Raw genomic sequence first — 21,241 nt, 5'->3', positions numbered from 1 at the left:
GATGAAAACCGCACATGCCCAAATTGGAGTAATAACAATACTTAACCTTCTACAGCTATAGCTTTGTTATAGTGTTAACTAGGAAAGTAAAAGTGTACATATGAAAAAAAATAAACAAATAAATGCAAAAATATGAATTGAGAAATAAAAAATGATGACAGCTTTTAATGCAATGATTTACTGGGCAAACTGGCACTGTTCTGGAACTTACAAAAGACAAATGAATTTTATTAAAGATACAGATGAGTTCAATGGTTTTGTTAGAAAGACCATTGACAGCATACAGAAAAGAATCGACAAAAAATTTAATAAAAATAGCAAAACACCTTTACTGTCCTCCCTACACCAACAACAATATTTAAAAAAATATTGAAAAAATATTACATTAACATTACCATGGCTACTTCTAGGAAATTGGCCCCTGTCCTGAAAAACACTAAAGATAAAAACTAGACCAATCAAAAGTGTGCATTTATAATTGATTTCTAAAGAGAATAATTGCAATTTTGAATAGGTAGAGTAAACTAAAAGAAAGATTAAAATTAGAATAAAGGATGTTCTGCTCAAAATTTTTTATTTTTTTGCCTTCAATCATTTGACTGGTTTGATTTTGAAGCAGGTCTCCAAGATTCCCCATCTAGTGCCAGCCGTTTCATTTTGAAATATCATTTTTTTAAATTTTTTTTGTCTTCAGTAATTTGACTGGTTTGATGCAGCTCTCTAAGATTCCCTATCTAATGCCAGTCATTCATTTCGATATATCCCCGACACCCTACATCCCTAAAAATTTGTTTTACATATTCCAAACGTTGCCTACCTGCAGAACTTTTCCCATCTACCTGTCCCTCTAATATCAAAGTGACTATTCCAGGATGCCTTAGTATGTGGCCCATAAATCTGTCTCTTCTTTTAGCTATATTTTTCCAAATGCTCCTTTCTTCATCTATTTGCCGCAACACCTCTTCATTTGTCATTTTATCCATCCATCCGATTTTTAACATTCTTCTGTAGCACCGCTTCTAATCTTTTCTTCTCAGATACTTCGATTGTCCAAGTTTCACTTCCATATAAAGCTATGCTCCAAACATATACTTTCAAAAATTGTTTCCTGACATTTAAATTAATTTTTGATGTAAGCAAATTATATTTCTGACTGAAAGCTCATTTCACCTGTGCTATTTGGCATTTTACATCACTCCTGCTTCATCCATCTTTAGTAATTCTACTTCCCAAATAACAAAATTCTTCTACCTCCATAATCTTTTCTCCTCCTATTTTCACATTCAGTGGTCCATCTTTGTTATTTCTACTACATTTCATTTCTTTCGTTTTGTTCTTGTTAATTTTCATGCAATAGTTCTTGCGTAGGACTTCATCCATGCCATTCACTGTTTCTTCTAAATCTGTTTTTACTCTCAAGTAGAATTACTATATCATCAGCAAATCACAGCATCTTTATCTTTTCACCTTTAACTGTTACTCCGGATATTCTTTAACATCATTTAATGCTAGTTCTATGTAAAGATTAAAAAGTAATGGGGATAGGGAACATCCTTGTTGGACGCCCTTTTTTATTACGGCTTCTTTCTTATGTTCTTTATTATTAATGTAGAAGTTTGGTTCCTGTAAATGTTAGCAATTGTTCTTCTATTTCTATACTTGAACCCTTAATTATTTAAAATGCTGAACATTTTATTCCAGTCTACGTTATCAAATGCCTTTTCTAACTTTATAAATGCCATGTATGTTGTTTGTTTTTCTTTAATCTTCCTTCTACTATTAATCTGAGTGCTAAAATTGCTTTTCTTGTCCCTATACTTTTCCTGAAACCAAATTGGTCTTCTCCTAACACTTCTTCCACTCTTATCTCAATTCTTTTGTGCAGAATTCTAGTTACAATTTTTGATGCAATAAGTTAAGATATTAAAAATAAAACGATATATCCCCTAAAAAATTACATTGACGTAATAAGGTTAGTTAATTATTCTGTATTCTTCACATTTACCTGCTCCTGCTTTCTTTGGTATCATAACAATAACACTCCTTTTGAAGACTGATGGAACTGCCCATTTTTTGTAAATATTACACCAGTTTGTATAATCTATCACTTCCTCATCTGTACTGCTCAGTAATTCTGTAGGTATCCCATTATTCCAGGAGCCTTTTTGCTATTCAAATATTTTAATGCTCTATATTAGATTCAGATCTCAGTATTGTATCTCCCTTTTCATCCTCTTTGGCTTCCTCTTCTTCCTCTACAACATCAGTTTCTAATTCATTTGTTCCATATAACTCTTCAATATATTCCATCCACCTATTGACCTTTTCTTTCATATTATAAATCGGTGTACCATCTTTATTTAACACATTATTAGATTTTAATTTATGTACTGCGAAATTTTCCTTAACTTTCCTGTATGCACCATCTATTTTATCAATGATCATTTCTCTTTCCACTTCTGAACACTTTTCTTTAATCCACTCTTCTTTTGTTAATTTGCACTTCCTGTTTATAGTATTTCTTAATTGTTAATAGTTTCTTTTACCTTCTTCCAAAAGTCATTTTCCTCTTCCCAGTGAATTTTGCTAATTCCTACATCTACATTTAATCTACCCATTTCCTTCTTTAAATTTTCTAACCTACCAATCTTTTTTAGACATCTAACATTCCACGCTTCAACTTGTAGAATGTTATTTTTTAATTTTCTGGTGACTCCTTCCTTAAAGTCACTATCCAGAGATCCGAACAAGGGAATATTTTACCAAGGAAGGCGCCTCCATCCTTTTGTTAAATGAATGAAAATCCAGAGAGCTACATTTTCTTGGAAAAAAAATTGCCATAGTTTTCCATTGCTTTCAGCTGTGCAGTACTCAGAAGACTGAATGATGTTGATATGACTGTTTAAGTCCTCCTGACCTGTGCCCTTAACAGCTACTGAAAGAGCTGCTGCTGTCTTTCAGGAATCATTCATTAGTCTGGTTTTCAACAGATACCTCTTCGATATGGTTGCACCTTCGGTCCACCTACTCTGTATCACTGAGCACTCAAGCCCCCTAACCATCGGCAAGGTTTCATGATTCACAGAGGGAGTTGGCTTATTATAAACATAATAAACCAAAGAAATTGATTATAGCCCAATACTGCATGAAAACTGGTTACAGAACTTGTCATTAGAAATGATAATTAAAAAATATATACCTAATAAACTAGTGATTAGATAGTTGGAAAACTTAGTTATTCAGTAGTGATGGAACTTTGTTACCAAACAATGATGGCGGCCCAGTATCTAACAATCTTTTTGAATTTTAAATTTATAAAAAATCTTTTTGTGAAAGTTTTCAATCACAAGAATATTAAATGGTTATTCACTTCCTTAAATTTTGTTCATGAGCAGAGATATCTCTTTGGTTTAAGATTCATGCAATTTTTATTTTTAACGAGATAAGCTTTAACTATCCTTTGTATAATTTAAGAAGCACATATTAAGTCATGATGGACAGTCTGACTTGGAAGTTCAAAAGTTGTTCTGTATATTTAGTTCATAAATTTACTTTTTCTATTGAAAATGCTTAAAACAACAGCTGATTGTATTTTTTATTCTTATACTGAAAACATTGCCAAAAATACTCATTACATTGTTTCATAAGTACTATTTATTTATCAATTAGTATTTATTATTTCTTTTTTTATTTACTTATTCTCATACATATATCTTTTCATCACTATCTATTGATAAAATGGATTTTTTCTGATATAAATATATATATATACAGCTTTTATAAAAGCTGTACACAAAATCATACATAATGAATATGAATACCCAGATTACTGCAGAGACCTAAAAAGTCTGAATACAGGCCTAAAAACACAAAAAAAATCATCTTTTATATACATTTGTGATTTAGCTGAATTATATCATTTAATTTAATTTATTTTCTTTATTAACTCTTTCCTATTCCTTTTTGTTTTTAAAATCCAAATCTATAAATTTTCATGTAACAAATTATAAATTTTAGTAAATTTGTATTTGATCAATTAAAATGACTATCTGCTTTAAATTTTAGATAAAAAAAATGTGTAAATGACTTTTCAGTGTAATCTTGCTTTCAGTTCTATTCAGAACACTGGTAATAATCAGTCTAATACAGAAATTATTAAGATACAACAGAAAACAAAATAAAGTATATATTTGCGAAAATCTAAACAAAAATCCACCTTGTCACTAATCTTGTTTTTTACATTTAAAATCCTTTCCTAATTTGATTGAATTATGAGATAATATTAATATCCAGTATATGAAAATATTTACAATAATATTTTATTGTAATAAATATAATTACTGTAATGTATTATATGTACAACATGAAAAGTGCATAGAGTATGTGCTATCAATTACAATGTGTTCCAAAAAGTGTTAAAATGATAATCAGGTACTCTAATCAATTACATTACTTTAATTACGTGAATAAAAATGGTTTTAAGTGATTAAAAACCATTCAATAGAATAATATTTCTAACAGTAATTACAAAAATTCAATGCTAATTAAATATTTTCAAATGTCAATATTTGACTACGGGTTTTGTGAACAAATATAAACATAATGTGAACAGAAATAAAACAAAAATTACATGAAAAAAAGAGAATTAACTTACCTAAGGTCAGCTAGAGGCAGGAAAAATACATCTATCAATGGCCGCAGACTCGGTAAACTATATGCAGTTACATGTCCATTTGACACATAACATACTAGGCACACACTATCTATAAATTGATTAAAATAAGTAAGTGTAAAATAAATTAGTAAATATGCGCACTAAAATTATTAATATGAAAATGGTTGCTTATCACATTTAGAACAAAAAGGAGGAAAATAACAATTCAACAACATGGATGTTATAAATCAAATGGTTCAATGACATAGAAGCATGCAGGATCATAACTAAGCTGGGATCAGTTAATGAATATAATGGAAATATACATGAATAGTGATATAAAAACAGAAACACATTTTAGATTTGTTTTAGTTCTTCTAGTAAGCAATGGTATGTTATAATGTAATCTTACATCATTGCTAAATTTAATTTATTTTTACTAGAAAATTACTTTTATTAGGTGTAATAAAAAGGAAAAAAAGTATAAACAAATACAGTCAAGCTAGAATAAAATCGCACTTGGACTCTGAATATGAAAAAGGAAAGAGGATTAAGAAACATGTCTGTCTTGATGTATGTACTCATAAGTATATTAATATATCTGTCTTCCTAAATATTTTCTTTCTTGTTCAGTTGTTTTGTACACTTCAGGTATATTTTATTCTTGCTATATTATTTATATTACTGAATGGATAGATTTCTGATTTTTTAAATCAGATTTAGAGGTGATCAGTACTTTGTAAAAATAATGTTGTAACCCACTCAAAAGGAATTAATCCTTAGTGTTGTTTACATTTGGTAATCAATGTGAAACTTTCTTTTTCTGTTTAGTCTCTGGAACCACTGTAAAGTATTACTTCACAGATGAATGAGGATGATATGTATGAATATAAATGAAGTGTAATGTTGTACAATCTCAGGTCAACCATTCCTGAGATGTTTGGTTAATTGAAACCCAACCGCCAACGAACACTGGTATCCATGGTATAGTACTCAAATCCATATAAAAGTAACTGACTTTAGTAGGATTTGAACCTTAGAACTCTCAACTTTGAAATCAACTGATTTGCAAGTTCACCACAACAAGTTCACCACTAGACCAACACGGTGGGTCAATCAATGTGAAATTGGTTTATTTGATTTTTCAGATTACCAAAATACTACTCTATAACATATACTACTCTCCAAGACTTTCCAGGAACTACAAGAAATAATGGTTTCACAAGATCCTTATATATAGTTTAATATTTTTAGTAGGGCTCCGCAACCAGATTTTTAATTCTGTTAACCCGTTCAAACTGATGATACATAAGACCTACACATATATACAACTTTGACCTCTTGTCAAAGTTCTATTTTGTAATACATAAGAGCATTGCCTTGAATTATTTTTTAAATTAGTTGTTTTTTTTTTTAAAAATGTGTTTTGTAAAGCACACTGCCACCATGCATTTACAAAATGTCATATATATTGAATATGAATAATTATATATTTATGAAAATTGTATATTTCTCATAAAGGTAAAAAACATTTTTTTCAAATATACTTATTTCATTAGTATGTGCTATTGATTTGATTATTTATCACGGAGAAAAATATGTAATTATTTTCCTTTTGAAATCCTTGATGATAAGAGTATCAGTATATTTTTATTATAAATTTTTGTTAAAAGATAATATTAATCTTTGAAAATTTTGAATATATGTAGCTATAAATAGGTTTTTCTTATTGTAATTAATAACAAAAACAAAATAAAAATGAAATAACTGTTTTTAATGGATTTTTACTGGAAATAATCTGATAGTCAACAGTATAAAATTATTTTATCTTCCTTTGCAAATTTTTTATTTTTATCTTCAAAAATTGTTTATGCAAAAATTCACTTATGTACTGTTTATTTTTTATAATTTTATTAATAATCTCAGAAATTTATTTTAATCATATCAATTTATTCACTTTATATATTTGTGATGAATATTGATCGTATTTATGAATTTAAAAACCACCAAATTCACTTTGAGAGGGAAACACTGTTTGATGTAGTTGACAATCGTAACTTATGTGCATCATTATAATAACGGTTAGGCTATTTCAGATTATTGTGGAAAGCATTTACTAATATTTTAACAAGGATAGATTGCTAAAATATAATTTCTTAAAATTGCTTACAGTCAGTCATATTGTAAGCTATTATGGTAGCACAGTCAGATACACCAATGAAATACCTCTGCTGCAATAGTTACCTTCTATTGACTGTCCATTTAATATAATTCTAAAGAATTACCTTTACAGTAGTGCAAATACCTTTAAAGTTGCAAATAAAAACATTAAAAAGCAAAATTTTATTATTTCTAGTAAATATTTTTAAATTGACTGCAGTACATTTTATTTTAAGACAAAAGTTTTTAAAATTTTACCTATCTGAGCTAATTTTCATAAGTTGTTAAATTAGACCAAAAGCTAACCCAGAAACAGATAAAGCTTTTACAACTTTCATTTTCAAGTTAACTTTGCTGTAGAACATTTTAAAAATTTAATAATTTCATTTTAAAATAACAGAACAAAATAATAGAACATTTAAAAAATTTGTTCAATTATTAAAAAAACATGGCAAATTATGGTTATAAAAATCAAATAATATTTTCTTTCTACTAGTACAATTTTATAAAGTAATTAATTATTACTTTAGAAATATGCACACTCTTCATGTGTGCATAGAAAATGTTTTCTTTCAAGTACTACTAAAATCACAGAGACTATTATTACCTTTTAAGGAAATAATTTCTGCTTTAACAATAAAATCTGTATCTGCAAGCTGTTGCCTGTAGACACAATTATGTGAAGGAAGAGCTATTACTTTGGCTTCTTTTTCTGATACAAGAGCAACAAATTGTCTATCACACGTCAACTCAGAGTTTGGTGTAACTCCAGGTGGGGGTGACATTCTACTGCTGTTACTTGAGCCGCTCCTTGTTGGCGTTTCTGTTATAAATAAACAAAACAATATTTAGCAATTATTATATAATATTTTAGCAACTAGTACATCAAACAATTTGTGTCTAACATCCCATGCAAGCAACATATATTCATGTGAATATAAAAAAAGAAATTATTATGTATTAAGTAACAAATGTAATGGTTACAGGAGATCTGATATGAAGCACAAGACACTCCTAAAAATATAGTAATTTTCTAGGGAATAAGTATCCCTTGTCTGACTTACTAAGGATAGATAGGATGAAATTTAGTAAAAAAAAATGTCCAAAACACTCAAGAATTTCTTTGTAAATTAACATTACTATCATCCACTTCTGTGGACTGTAAGCTAGGTGAGAAGTAAACCGTTAAAGGTAAAATACTTATATTAAGGGACATAATAATTTTTTAATTTGACCTTCGTATCTTAAATTATAAATAAAAATATATGAAAATATTTTGTGGTTTGAACAAAATATTAATTTTTCTTGTAGTAATTTAGAAATTTAATTCCTGTTGTTGTAATAAATTTTAAAGTGTTTTGAAAAAAATCACAAGATTTTTTTTGAAAGCTATCTTTTGTTTGTGATTTAGATCATGAAATGATAAATTATAGTATTTATTATTAATTCAATTGTGTTATTGATGAGTCTAAAAACACATAGCATGGCACAAAAATTGAACATTAAGGTAAATTCTCTAGGCTAGTAGAGTATATATAGAAAGTAAACACCAATCATGGTACAATTTCCTCTCCTCACTTAATAACCACACTTCCATGACTGAAGTGTGGAGCAAAATTAATAAAATCAAGGGTAACTTTAAGACTAACTTTGTACATAATTTAGTTGATAATGATTGCATAACACATGACGCTTATGATATGACAAACATACTGGAGGAAATATTCTAAAAAAATTCAAGTGACTTGAAGTGTAATGACAGCTTTCTGGAGTTTAAAAATAACACTTTATTTTAGCATTGACTATATACTTAAACAGAATACTGACTTCAACCAACAGCTAAATGCCCCTCTAACTTTAAATAAATTACAAGATATATTCCAAACATTAAAATCACCAAGCCCTGGGTCTGATGGAATCTTATATATATTCATACAACACTTATCAAAAGGTTTCCAACACCTTGTAAACCTACTCAATACAATATTAACAAAAATAAATTTAACTAAAAGATCTACAACAGACCACCTCTTACCTACACAGACAGATACCTGCGAAGCATTCACCTCTAAAGAACATCTTGCAATAAACTTAGATATTACAAAAGCCTGTGAATTGGTTTGGAAGGAGAGAATAATACTAATTTTGTTACAAAATGGAGTTAACAGAAACACATTAAACTTGAAGCAAATTTTCTAAGCAAATGAAAAATCTGTGTTAAAGTAAATAGAGTACTTTCAGATGTATTCGAGATAAAGAATGGACTCCTTCAAGGGTCCATCCTTAATGTAATACTCTTTTTGGTTGCTATAAATGGAATAGTTGACAATTAATTGGTAATTAAAAAATGTATCTTTGCTGATGATCTTACTATCACCTGCGGATTAATAAGATTAATACTACTAAGGAGACAATACAGATTTCGTTAACTTGTTACAAAGTTACTTAGCAATGGCTTAAAATTATCAATCAAAATCTATTATTTTTTCAAGACAAAAAAATGAAGATAAGAAAGATGTCAAATCATTTTTAGGTAAGGGTAAGAAAAAAGAACGCACAAATTAAAATCCTAGGTATGATTTTTATGAAAAATTGAATTAGTTGAGCCATGTTAAACATATTAAGGCTGAATGTTTAAAGACGATAATGCCATCAAACTTTTATCATCCTATGACTGTGATGTGAGTAAATGAGTTATCCTTAACACCTACAACGGTATAATATTGCCAGAGTTAGATTACAGATCAATATTTTATGATCCTGCAAAGGAAAAGATTAAAGATTCATTAAACTACATACACAATACTTACATATGACTATCCATAAGAGCATTTGGAACTAGCCCAATACCAGTGTACTAGCGAAATCCCATGAATTCCCATTTCCACATGTAAGAAATATCAGATTATTAAATATGCAATCAGAAAGTCATTTCTTCCTAAATATTCAAGATAAGCAACTAGAAATGCGCACACACATCTATTTCAAAAGAAGAAATCCTTGTCCAAACGTTTTAGTCAAAGACCGAATATTCATCTCCAAGAGTTTAAATTTATCTGTTCCAAGGTTTCTCCAAAAAGAAAAGGGATATACTGGACCTTGGCTTCGTACATTTCTGAAGATAGAATTTTCATTGGTTAGCAACTATCAACAAGTTTAAATAAAAATGCAATCAGAAAACAATTCAATGAGATAACTCAGCTGTAAAAAATTATGTACATGTCTATACTACTTAGTTCTTTCTCTACTGAAGGTTGTGGCTGTTCCATTATATTCCCTGATAGCGATCTGCTATATAAACTTAGTGTCTATTCCTCACCATTCTTTGTGAAACTTACACAATACATTCTGCTTTAATGATAATTTTGAACCATAATAAAAACAAATTTCTAAAAATAACATATTCTAAAAGTGTGCTCCAAAGTCTGAACTGCAGGAACTCAGAGCCAATCATTCAAAAACTTTATGATACGCTTTCAGATATAAACAAGAAGGTGATATCTGTTTAGATTCCAAGTCACTTTGGCATTCACAGAAATGAACAGGCTGATAAAGCGACTAAGAGAGCCTCATTAAATGGACTGCAAGTGGATTTGGTGGGTCAGAATAACTTCATAAGGGAACCTGTAATAAACTTAATATCCAGTAAAACAAATTTTGGTAGTTAAGTTCACCCACTGGCCTACTTGGAGTTAGGGAAAATGTCTTTGAATAACCCTTTGCCCCTACAACAGATGAAACCAAATCACAACTGACTGATTGACACAACTGATGATTAGACACACTAAATTAACCCTCGGCTTAGCTCTCCTTGACCTTACTGTGAGATGTGTAATTACAATGGATTTATTGTCCATCTCCTCCTAGATTGCCCAAAATTCAAAGTTAATTGTCGGCAACTGAAGTCAAGTCAAAATATGAAGAAGATGCTTAATTGAGAGGGCAACAGCAAGATGTTGCATTTTTTATACGATAATAGGATGATGAACTTAATTTAACAGATTTTAATATGCATATCAGTTAATGTGAAATATTGCTTAAACAGCAGTGATGTTCAGTTATTAGTTTAATGTATGTTTAATTGTAAGTCTTAAACACTAAAAATCTGTAAACACTTTTCTTTACTATGTTGCTAATGACCTTAATAGTAGATGGAACTATAAATAAGAGAATGAAAAAAAAAACTGAATATTTTTTCTATCCTGAAAGTATCTTATCTAGAAAAATGTTTTAAGTTGGTAGGCTGAAACAACCAAAATTTATAAAAATATATCAAATTCAAATTTGTAACGTTGGAGTGGAATACTATTAGGACATGTTTTCACAAATATTTCAATGTAAATGTCCAGTAGAACTGCCAATGATATTTTTTTTAAAAGATAAGATCATGCTTAAATAATTTTTTTTTTTAAATCTAACCCCCTTTTAGATAGAGTAAGTATAAGATAGAGTAGAATACAAACATGTAGAAAAGGATAATTTTTTATTTTTAGCAATATTTTCCCTCTGATTTTCTCTAACAACTCATAAATAACAACAATAATAAGTTAGTTTACATAATATTAATGAAATAAATAATCTACAACAATAAGTGTTATCTTATTTTTAAAGTATAATAGTGAAATGCTAGGTTTGTTGAAAATATGTAAAAATGCTTGTCTGTTGAAATGTTTATCAGTAATAGTACATTACTTGAAAAATATTTACTAAAACTTTATAATTTTTCATCCTTTGATTCATGACCTTTCATAATCTGTCATCTACCTGAATGTGGGTATATTTGATTTTGTATCCCTTCTTCTCGGGATTATTCGGCTAATAAATTAGTATAAAGTGTTTAAAGAGATACTACAAGAGAATATTTGTGGACAATTAAATAATCTTTGAAAACAAAATTCAAGTAAAAGAATTCTGGAAAGATTATAATGTAGATGGCAAGTATAATTTTTCACAGGCATGCATAATATTCCACAAAAATAGTTGAAGTCATGTTGGAACAAATTACGCTCAATATTAAGCACTCAGCCTGTTAATGAAATGAATAATTGAAATGGATTTCACGCAGAACTTAAAGAAGTATGCAAGGATATATTTAAAACTGAAAAAAATTTCAATCAAATGAAGATTTATAGAATGGGAGACAGAAGATGGTAGTAATGTTGGGTAAAAAATCCTAGGTTGTAAAAAAAAACATCATTATCTTCAAAATAAAGACAAATGACAAACTGTTTTAAGAAACTACAATGGAAGAGCATTAGTTTTGCTTGGTAATGATTTATTGTATATGGAAGTTCATGCAATGTATCAGATGGAATAAGGGAAAAAAGAATTATGTAAAGAATTATGTATGCTAAAAAGCCTTATTCAAAATATTAAAACTGATAAATTTTAAAAAAATAAAAAACAAAGCATAATTAACTGTATGAAAAATTTTGTTTTCTGTTATTTATTACAATGTCATGCTTACTTACATTTTTTAAATTTCATCTGTTCTTTTTAACTTGTTTGCAATATGTTTACAGCCTTAAATTTCTTGAACTTTTTATTTTGGGTTCATTAAAAAAAATAAAAAAACAAAGTATAATTTTTCTTCTATATTACTTCTTAGTGTCAGTAAAAATAGTTATATGGTAGTTTTATATTTTCTACAAAATTATAATCAGGCTAAATTATTAATATTAGTGTTTTTTAAATACATTTCAAACATAAATGTATGTTATGTCAATGAATTCTGGAATCCATCATTTCTTTTGTTTCATTATCTCTACATCTCAAAGGTGACAAATTATGTACTACATATGTGTTTGAATTTTTACCACTAAGTCAGAATCACAATACAGAAATACAAGTATTTTTATCACAGAGAGAATAATGAAACTGACTTTGTTTTTCTCTGCCTTCATCTCTCCAACTTTCAAATGAATAAGGAATTAGTGCTCCATTACAGTCAAGGAATGACATGGTTAAAATACAACCCTTTAGTCTGAATATTGTTCCAACTGCAACAAAGAAGGTAATTAACAAATTAGTTTGGATTTTTGTAATTCTTAAATTACTACATTTATAATTACATGCATGATAAAATAAAAATTATAATTTTTATATTTACATTATTATATTATAACTGTCACTAAGTGCATATTTGTGTTTGTTTGCAATCATCTACATGTCATATTGTGTGTTTGTTTGCAATCTATATGTCATCAGGTGATCTTGCATATGCATATGAGAAAACAATGGTGAGTTAGCAAAAACATTTCAACAAACGATTGGTAAGCTATGTATTGGTTGGAAACATTTGTTTTAGTGGAATGTGAGGTTCATCAGAGGATAGTAATCTGCACAGGGATGCTCTTGACCAGCACAAACCCTCAAAAAGAGGTAAACATTCAGCAGTTTACCCATGAGAATTAACAGGAATACTCTTTACCTATGAGAATTAATTATGGTACATGTCAAAAATTTCTGATTGAAGAACTACGGACATACTCCACTGTACGTTGATTTTTCTTCCAGGTTCTTGACAGCTTAATCAACGTACAACTTGATGATTACATCAAGCTTTATCAACTTGCCGCAGTGGTGAAATCTTCTTGACTTAAGTCCTAACTACTGATGAAAGCAATGTTCATATTAATGTCTTTGAGGCGAAGCAACAACCACTTTGAGGAAAAATTTCTGGCTACAACACCCAAAAAAGGAAGTATTAGACAGCTGAAAACATTTTTATTTTATATCAATAGGAACTTGTGCATGGCTAAGTGAAATATGATTCATTTCAGTTTCCAGACTATCAATTCCAAGTTTATTATAGAACTTGGAATATTTTTCATGAAGATACGGCCCTGAACTTTAGCATCACAACTAACTATGTCACCATGAAAATTCTCTAGTTTATTAGCTTAACTCTTCCACTCCCTATACTCTCCAGAGTACTCTTGGAACTTTCAGTTTAAAAGTTCAAAATTTAAAAAGTCAAGTTGAAAGTCATAATTTCAGTACTACTGATGATATCCAGAAATATTCTGGGATATCCAGAGAAAATTCTAGGAGATAACTGATATCCTCTTGTTAAATGAGGCATTTCAGATTGGTTCCAAAAGTCGAGGAATTCCTGTATTTGCTGTATAGTCTGTAAATACTATAGGCAGCGTTCTTGAAGCTATACAATAGTGATTTCCCCAGTAAGATTATTTATGGCCGCTGATATGAGCTATGAGTTTTAAACCATTAGTCTGGAATACTTTGAGGACTACCTGTAGATCCTTTGAAATAATGATAGAAACAAGAACACTTACTTGAAGACACTTAGTAATAAAAATTGAATATAGAAAGCAACCTGATGATTGCCAAGTATGATCAATAACTTTACAAACCGTTGCTACTAATCAAAATTCAATAAGTATTTTTAAATAAGAAATAAATCATAATTACCATTTTTAATGCAGTGGTTGACTAATCAGAAAAATAAGTGTAGGCAAAGATTGAGAAATCTTCATCTGCATAATTGAATATAGTTTGTATATGTGTTAGTGAAAGTATACAGAGTCATTTGAATATCTTTAAATAAAATAAAATCTAATATGTTAAATATTTAATGTAATTGAATGATGAATAAAATTATTAATTCTATTATTCCTCTTAAGAGATACCTCAAACCAACACTATTAAATAAATTTAAATATTTTGGAAGATTTAATTGCAGCCTATTTTAAAGCACAGTAACTCTTTTTATACAATGAAGTAGTTAATAAAAGAAATTAATATTCCTTTGGTTTCTAATTTAAAACAATAATAACTGTAAAATCAATCTACAAATAATTAATTTGATTTGAAATTAAAATCTAATTATAAAAATCTACAGTAAATACTGTATTTGATAATGAATATATTTGATCAAATTCTACTGGAAATAAGGAGATTAAAAAAAAATGTATAATTACAGATGGTGTTTCCAAACATGAACCAAAACTAAGTGCTACAACAATATCATTTAGCAATAATAAAAATTGTAAGATTCTGGAAAGTATAATTTCTTGTTAAGTTAAAAGAACAAAACAAATTGAATATACAATGACAGATTAATATTGAGATTATAAGAACTACTACAAAGCAATATTTTTATTAAAACAGTACAAGTATACGATAAGCAGCATTCAAAGAAAATGCTGAATGAATTTTTTTCAATGATTTATAAACAAAAATTTTGTTTGGAGAATTAATCAGCAGAAAACAATATTATAAATACAAAAAATTAAACAGGTAAATTCTTAATTCATAGAATATGTGCATATAAAATTAATGAACATGTTAGATGAACTGGTTTTATATTATCATACCAAAATAATATATTTTATACTCACCATGTACTGCTAAGATAGTGAGAATAAAAAAATAGAAAAAAACAATAAAAATAAATGCCATATATTTAATAAAATAAATGATACAAACAACAAAATAAATAATAGTGAAATAGTAAAATTATTGTGGCAGTTATTTACAATTTATTATCTTGAGGAATTGTAAATGAAAACTTAATAAATTAAAAAAATTAGAACCCAAATAATTACAGGAAATCGGAGTTCATATTTTCTGTCTTGGATGTTTCCATATATAAACACAAACTAAATTTGTAGTCAAATTTATTAATTTATAACATTCAGAGCTAATTAAAAGTGAAGTACATGAAAGGACTGGCTTTTAGAATCTTTTTTTTACATTTTTTTTAAACTATAAAGTATTCAGTTGGCTTATAGAGTGAAGAATAAACAAATTTTGCCTTTGTGTAAGTGAGTTTGTCATGATTCTGGTGAGTCATGTCCCTTGCATCAATGCCAATTAACAACATTACGACTATGTGTGTGAAAAAAGTAATGAGACTGACTTTTTACTTACCAAAGTTTTTATTTTTTTCAAACAACAATATTATTCCCTTCAAAGTAGTTCCCTTGGGCAGCTATACACCAACGGAGCTGTTGTTCCCACTCCTGGTATCAGCAGTGGAAGGCTTCATCTGGTAGGGCTTTTAACTGGTCGGTCACAGTCTTTCGAATGTTCTCCAGAGCTCCAAAATGACGTACTTTTAAGACAAGTTTCGATTTCGGGTAAAGGAAAAAGTCGCAAGGACTCAAATCAGGTGAATAGGGGGGTTGAGGAACCGAAAGAATGCGTTTTGAGGTCAAAAATTCCCTGATGGAAATGGCCGTGTAATACGGGGCATTGTCATGATGAAGCATCCACTTGTCTGCAATGTCTGGTCTCACGCGAATCACTCTTTTCCTGAGCCTTTCAAGGGCACCTTTGTAAAACATTTGGTTGACAGTTTGTCCTGGAGGAACAAATTCTTTATGCATGATACCCCTATTGTCAAAAAAGCAAATCAGCGTGGTTTTGATCTTTGATTTACTCATTCGACATTTTTTCGGTCGAGGAGATGACGGCGTGTGCCACTCTTCGCTTTGTTTCAGGATCGTACTCAAATATCCAGGATTCATCACCTGTGATCACACGATTGAACAATTCTTGGTCATTGTCAATCCTCTCAAGAAGATCAAGTTTCTCTTGAGATCCTCTCAAGTTTCTTCGATTATCCTTCTGTTCCGTTGTGATGTTTTTCGGTACCAATTTCGCATGTCAAATCATTTGTCAAAATTTGATGTACGGTGAAGGTGTTTAAACTTAACTCTTCACTCATCATTCTTATTGTTAAACGACGGTCTGATCTCACAAGAACCCTCACACGCTCAACGTTTTCGTCAGATTTTGAAGTTGAAGGTCTCCCTGAGCGAGGTTGATCTTCAACATGTTCTCGGCCTTCCAAAAATGATTTGTGCCAGCGGAAAACTTTTGCTCTTGATAAGCAATGTTCCCCTTCAGCAACTTTTCAAATGTCATACTAGCGGATTCCCCAAGTTTGACACAAAACTTGATTGCACAACGTTGCTAAATTCCGATGCTCCATTTTCGAAACACACAAAAAAAAAACACAACTTCACTGATGGCGCTGTCAAAAATAATGTGTTGGCTGAACGGAGTTGAAACTCGTACTGAGCATGTGGAAGGGATGAACAAACCGGTCTGGTACAGACCGGTAGACACAGCGTTGCCAGATCGCTCGCAGTGTTACCAATCTTATTACTTTTCTTACACACCTCGTATATATTCAAATCTAGCAATAATGAAGCATTACCGGATCAACTAGTTGGTTATAAATTCTGTAAAATTTCTAAATCTATTTGTTTGTTGTTTTCTGCCAATAAATTTATTTTTAATATTTTTTCTTCTGTATTTGTTGCCAGGATAACTACGTCGTCTGCAAAAGCTATGATTAATGGCAAATATTTTTCCCGTTCTTAAATATACAGATTCTGAGATTTGATGTTTAACCGGTTCTTTATTCCATTCACTTACTTATTCTAAGGCAGTATTGAATAGAATCGGGGAGATTCGATCACCCTGTCTTACGCCTATTTTTATCTTAAATGCTTCTAACAATTATCCGTATAGTTCTGTATATATTGTTAAAAACGTTATAGCATAAAATTAGATTAAACATATTTTTAATCTATTATTCTTGTTTTTCTTTTCGAATAATATTCGTGTGACTAAACGTACACTTAAGTAATTTACTTTAAATAAAATTAATCTAAATAAGAGCTTAATACTTTAGTCGTAAATGTTGCAGTTGTAGTGAATTATTCAAGAATATTAATGCGTTTTCTTGTTTAACTTATTTCATTTGTTTATGTATAGAATCTACTATGTAAAACCGTCTCCAAACTACGCTAAATTTACTTTACCAAAGGCGTAAATGAAAAACGGAATTCCACCATCATCATTAATTTTGCTTATTTATTTATCTCTATCTTAAAGGTATTTTGTTAACGTTGTTTTACAATACTACCGACTCAATATTTGTTTTGGTTCATTTTACCTTGCTAAAATTTAATTTAATCCTTGAGTAATCCTTTAACACACCTTTTATTCTGATTAAAATTACACAAAATATTCGTCTTAATCTAAATTTCTTTATGCTTTGAAATTAAATCTTAAATGGTTTATGCAAGATACCCCTACTGTCAAAAAAGCAAATCAGCATGGTTTTGATCTTTGATTTGCTCATTCGACATTTTTTGGTCGAGGAGATGATGGAGTGTGCCACTCATCGCTTTGCCGCTTTGTTTCAGGATCGTACTCAAATATCCAGGATTCATCACCTGTGATCACACGATTGAAAAATTCTTGGCCATTGTCAATCCTCTCAAGAACTGTTACACACAACTTATCTCTCACAACAAAAACAGAACTTCACTAATGGCGCTGTCAAAAATAATGTGTTGGCTGAATGGAGTTGAAACTCCCTTCCAGCATGTGGAAGGGATGAACAAACCAGTCTAGCACAGACTGCTAGACTCAGCGTTGCACAGATCGCTCGCAGTGTTACCAATCTCATTACTTTTCTCACACACCTCGTATGTACAACAATCATTACTCATATATATATGAGTAATATATATTTACTTATATATATATATATATATATATGTGTGTCACCATATAATTAATCTGCCATATTGTATTCAATATAAAATATTATGTCTTCTAAGTTCTATTAAAACCCTTGATCTTTTCATATGATCACTCTTTTGTTCTCATTTTCAATTCTTGTGTTTTTGTTATTTATTTAATGTTGTTTAAAGTTAATATAATGCAATTTTTTTAAGTTTACTGGAATGTGAATATAATGTATTCCATGACTTGGGTCTGTGTGACTTGAGTTATACCATTATTTTGACACCATGTCTGATACCGATTCAACTGATAATAGTGCACGATTACTGATATCCACTCTGAAAAAAGGCTGTGAAAATAGCCCTTAAATCGTGTGGAAAATCACTATCATAACAAGATGAATGGTATGTCTTTTGGAAAATGGTTTAACGATGAGTTACCTCCTCTGGAAGATAATAGTTATTGTCTTAGACAATGCCCGTTAATTGTTCATATAAAAAGGAAAAAATTCCAGCTATGTCTTGGAAAAAGAATGATATCAAAATGTAGCTTAGTTCAAAAGAAGTGATTTTTGAAGAGGATGAACTTAAGGTCCAATTATTGCAGGGATTTTGCACATTAAAAGTAATTTTAATGTGTATAAAATTGATGAGTTAACAAGATCCAGTGGCAAAACCGTACTTTAATTACCTAACTATCACTGTGCACTCAACCCAATTATGTTAATTTGGCGACAAATCAAAAGTTACTTAGCGTCAGAAAATACTACTTTTAAAATACCTTATGTTAAAAATTAATGCTTAAAAGGCATCGATAAAACAGGCTAAAATGGAAAAAATGTATAAAACGTGTAACAGATATTGTTGAACCATATTATTGGGAACTGGATAATATAATAGAAGATAAATTTGAGCCATTGTATCTCTTAATAATGACAACACTACGTATTTTTCCAATCAGATGACGAAAACTGGATTAAATATATTATTTTTTTATCATAGAAATTTAATCAAGATTAGTGAAATTTTAATGTTTGTGAACAATTAACAATTTCAAAACTCTTAAAATACTCAAATAGAATATTTTAATTTATTTAAATTTAAAAAATTTTTTGTTTTTTTTTGCCTTCAGTCATTTGACTGGTTTGATGCAGCTCTCCAAGATTCCCTATATAGTGCTAGTCGTTTCATTTCAGTATACCCTCTACATCTTACATCCCTAACAATTTGTTTTACATATTCCAAACGTGGCCTGCCTACACAATTTTTTCCTTCTACCTGTCCTTCCAATATCAAAGCGACTATTCCAGGATGCCTTAGTATGTGGCCTATAAGTCTGTCTCTTCTTTTAACTATATTTTTCCAAATGCTTCTTTCTTCATCTATTTGCCGCAATACCTCTTCATTTGTCACTTTATCCACCCATCTGATTTTTAACATTCTCCTATAGCACCGCATTTCAAAAGCTTCTAATCTTTTCTTCTCAGATACTCCGATTGTCCAAGTTTCACTTCCATATAAAACAACACTCCAAACATATACTTTCAAAAATCTTTTCCTGACATTTAAATTAATTTTTGATGTAAACAAATTATATTTCTTACTGAAGGCTTGTTTCGCTTGTGCTATTCGGCATTTTATATCGCTCCTGCTTCGTCCATCTTTAGTAATTCTACTTCCCAAATAACAAAATTCTTCTACCTCCATAATCTTTTCTCCTCCTATTTTCACATTCAGTGGTCCATCTTGGTTATTTCTACTACATCTCATTACTTTTGTTTTGTTCTTGTTTATTTTCATGCGATAGTTCTTGCGTAGGACTTCATCTATGCCGTTCATTGTTTCTTCTAAATCCTTTTTACTCTCGACTAGAATTACTATATCATCAACAAATCGTAGCATCTTTATTTTTTCACCTTGTACTGTTACTCCGAATCTAAATTGTTCTTTAACATCATTAACTGCTAGTTCCATGTAAAGATTAAAAAGTAACGGAGGTAGGGAACATCCTTGTCGGACTCCCTTTCTTATTACGGCTTCTTTCTTATGTTCTTCGATTATTACTGTTGCTGTTTGGTTCCTGTACATATTAGCAATTGTTCATCTATCTCTGTATTTGAACCCTAATTTTTTTTAAATGCTGAACATTTTATTCCAGTCTACGTTATCGAATGCCTTTTCTAGGTCTATAAACGCCAAGTATGTTGGTTTGTTTTTCTTTAATCTTCCATCTACTATTAATCTGAGGCCTAAAATTGCTTCCCTTGTCCCTATACTTTTCCTGAAACCAAATTGGTCTTCTCCTAACACTTCTTCCACTCTCCTCTCAATTATTCTGTATAGAGAATTCTAATGTAAATTAAAATTACTGAAATTTTTAAATCTTTTAATGCTCTCTTAAATTCAGATCTCAGTATTGTTTCTCCCATTTCATCCTCCTCAACTTCCTCTTCTTCCTCTATAACACTATTTTCTAATTCATTTCCTTCGTATAACTGTTCAATATATTCCACCCATCTATCGACTTTACCTTTCGTATTATATATTGGTGTACCATCTTTGTTTAACACATTATTAGATTTTAATTTATGTACCCCAAAATTTTCCTTAACTTTCCTGTATGCTCCGTCTATTTTACCAATGTTCATCTCTCCTTCCACTTCTGAACACTTTTCTTTAATCCACTCTTCTTTCGCCAGTTTACACTTCCTGTTAATAGCATTTCTTAATTGCCGATAGTTCCTTTTACTTTCTTCATCACTAGCATTCTTATATTTTCTACGTTCATCCATCAGCTGCAATATATCATCTGAAACCCAAGGTTTTCTGCCAGTTCTCTTTATTCCGCCTAAGTTTGCTTCTGCTGATTTAAGAATTTCCTTTTTAACATTCTCCCATTCTTCTTCTACATTTTCTA

General features: G+C 29.8%; 1 protein-coding gene across 1 annotated transcript in view; it reads right to left on the bottom strand.

Annotated features, from left to right (window-relative positions):
• Tomosyn (syntaxin-binding protein tomosyn) overlaps positions 1-21,241 on the bottom strand; it is a 769,959-nt gene that overhangs the window by 43,120 nt on the left and 705,598 nt on the right. The window contains exons 17-19 of the mRNA XM_075372103.1: positions 12,697-12,813; positions 7,422-7,637; positions 4,655-4,763 (exon numbers count right to left, since the gene is read on the bottom strand). Of these exons, the coding sequence (XP_075228218.1) occupies positions 4,655-4,763; positions 7,422-7,637; positions 12,697-12,813 (442 nt within the window). The remainder of the gene's footprint in view (positions 1-4,654; positions 4,764-7,421; positions 7,638-12,696; positions 12,814-21,241) is intronic.

This window comes from Lycorma delicatula, chromosome 7, assembly GCF_047948215.1.
Source record: "Lycorma delicatula isolate Av1 chromosome 7, ASM4794821v1, whole genome shotgun sequence".
In the NCBI taxonomy this organism is placed as follows: Eukaryota; Metazoa; Arthropoda; class Insecta; order Hemiptera; family Fulgoridae; genus Lycorma; species Lycorma delicatula.
Note: the sequence above shows the minus strand (reverse complement) of the source record. Positions and strands in the feature narration are given on the sequence as shown.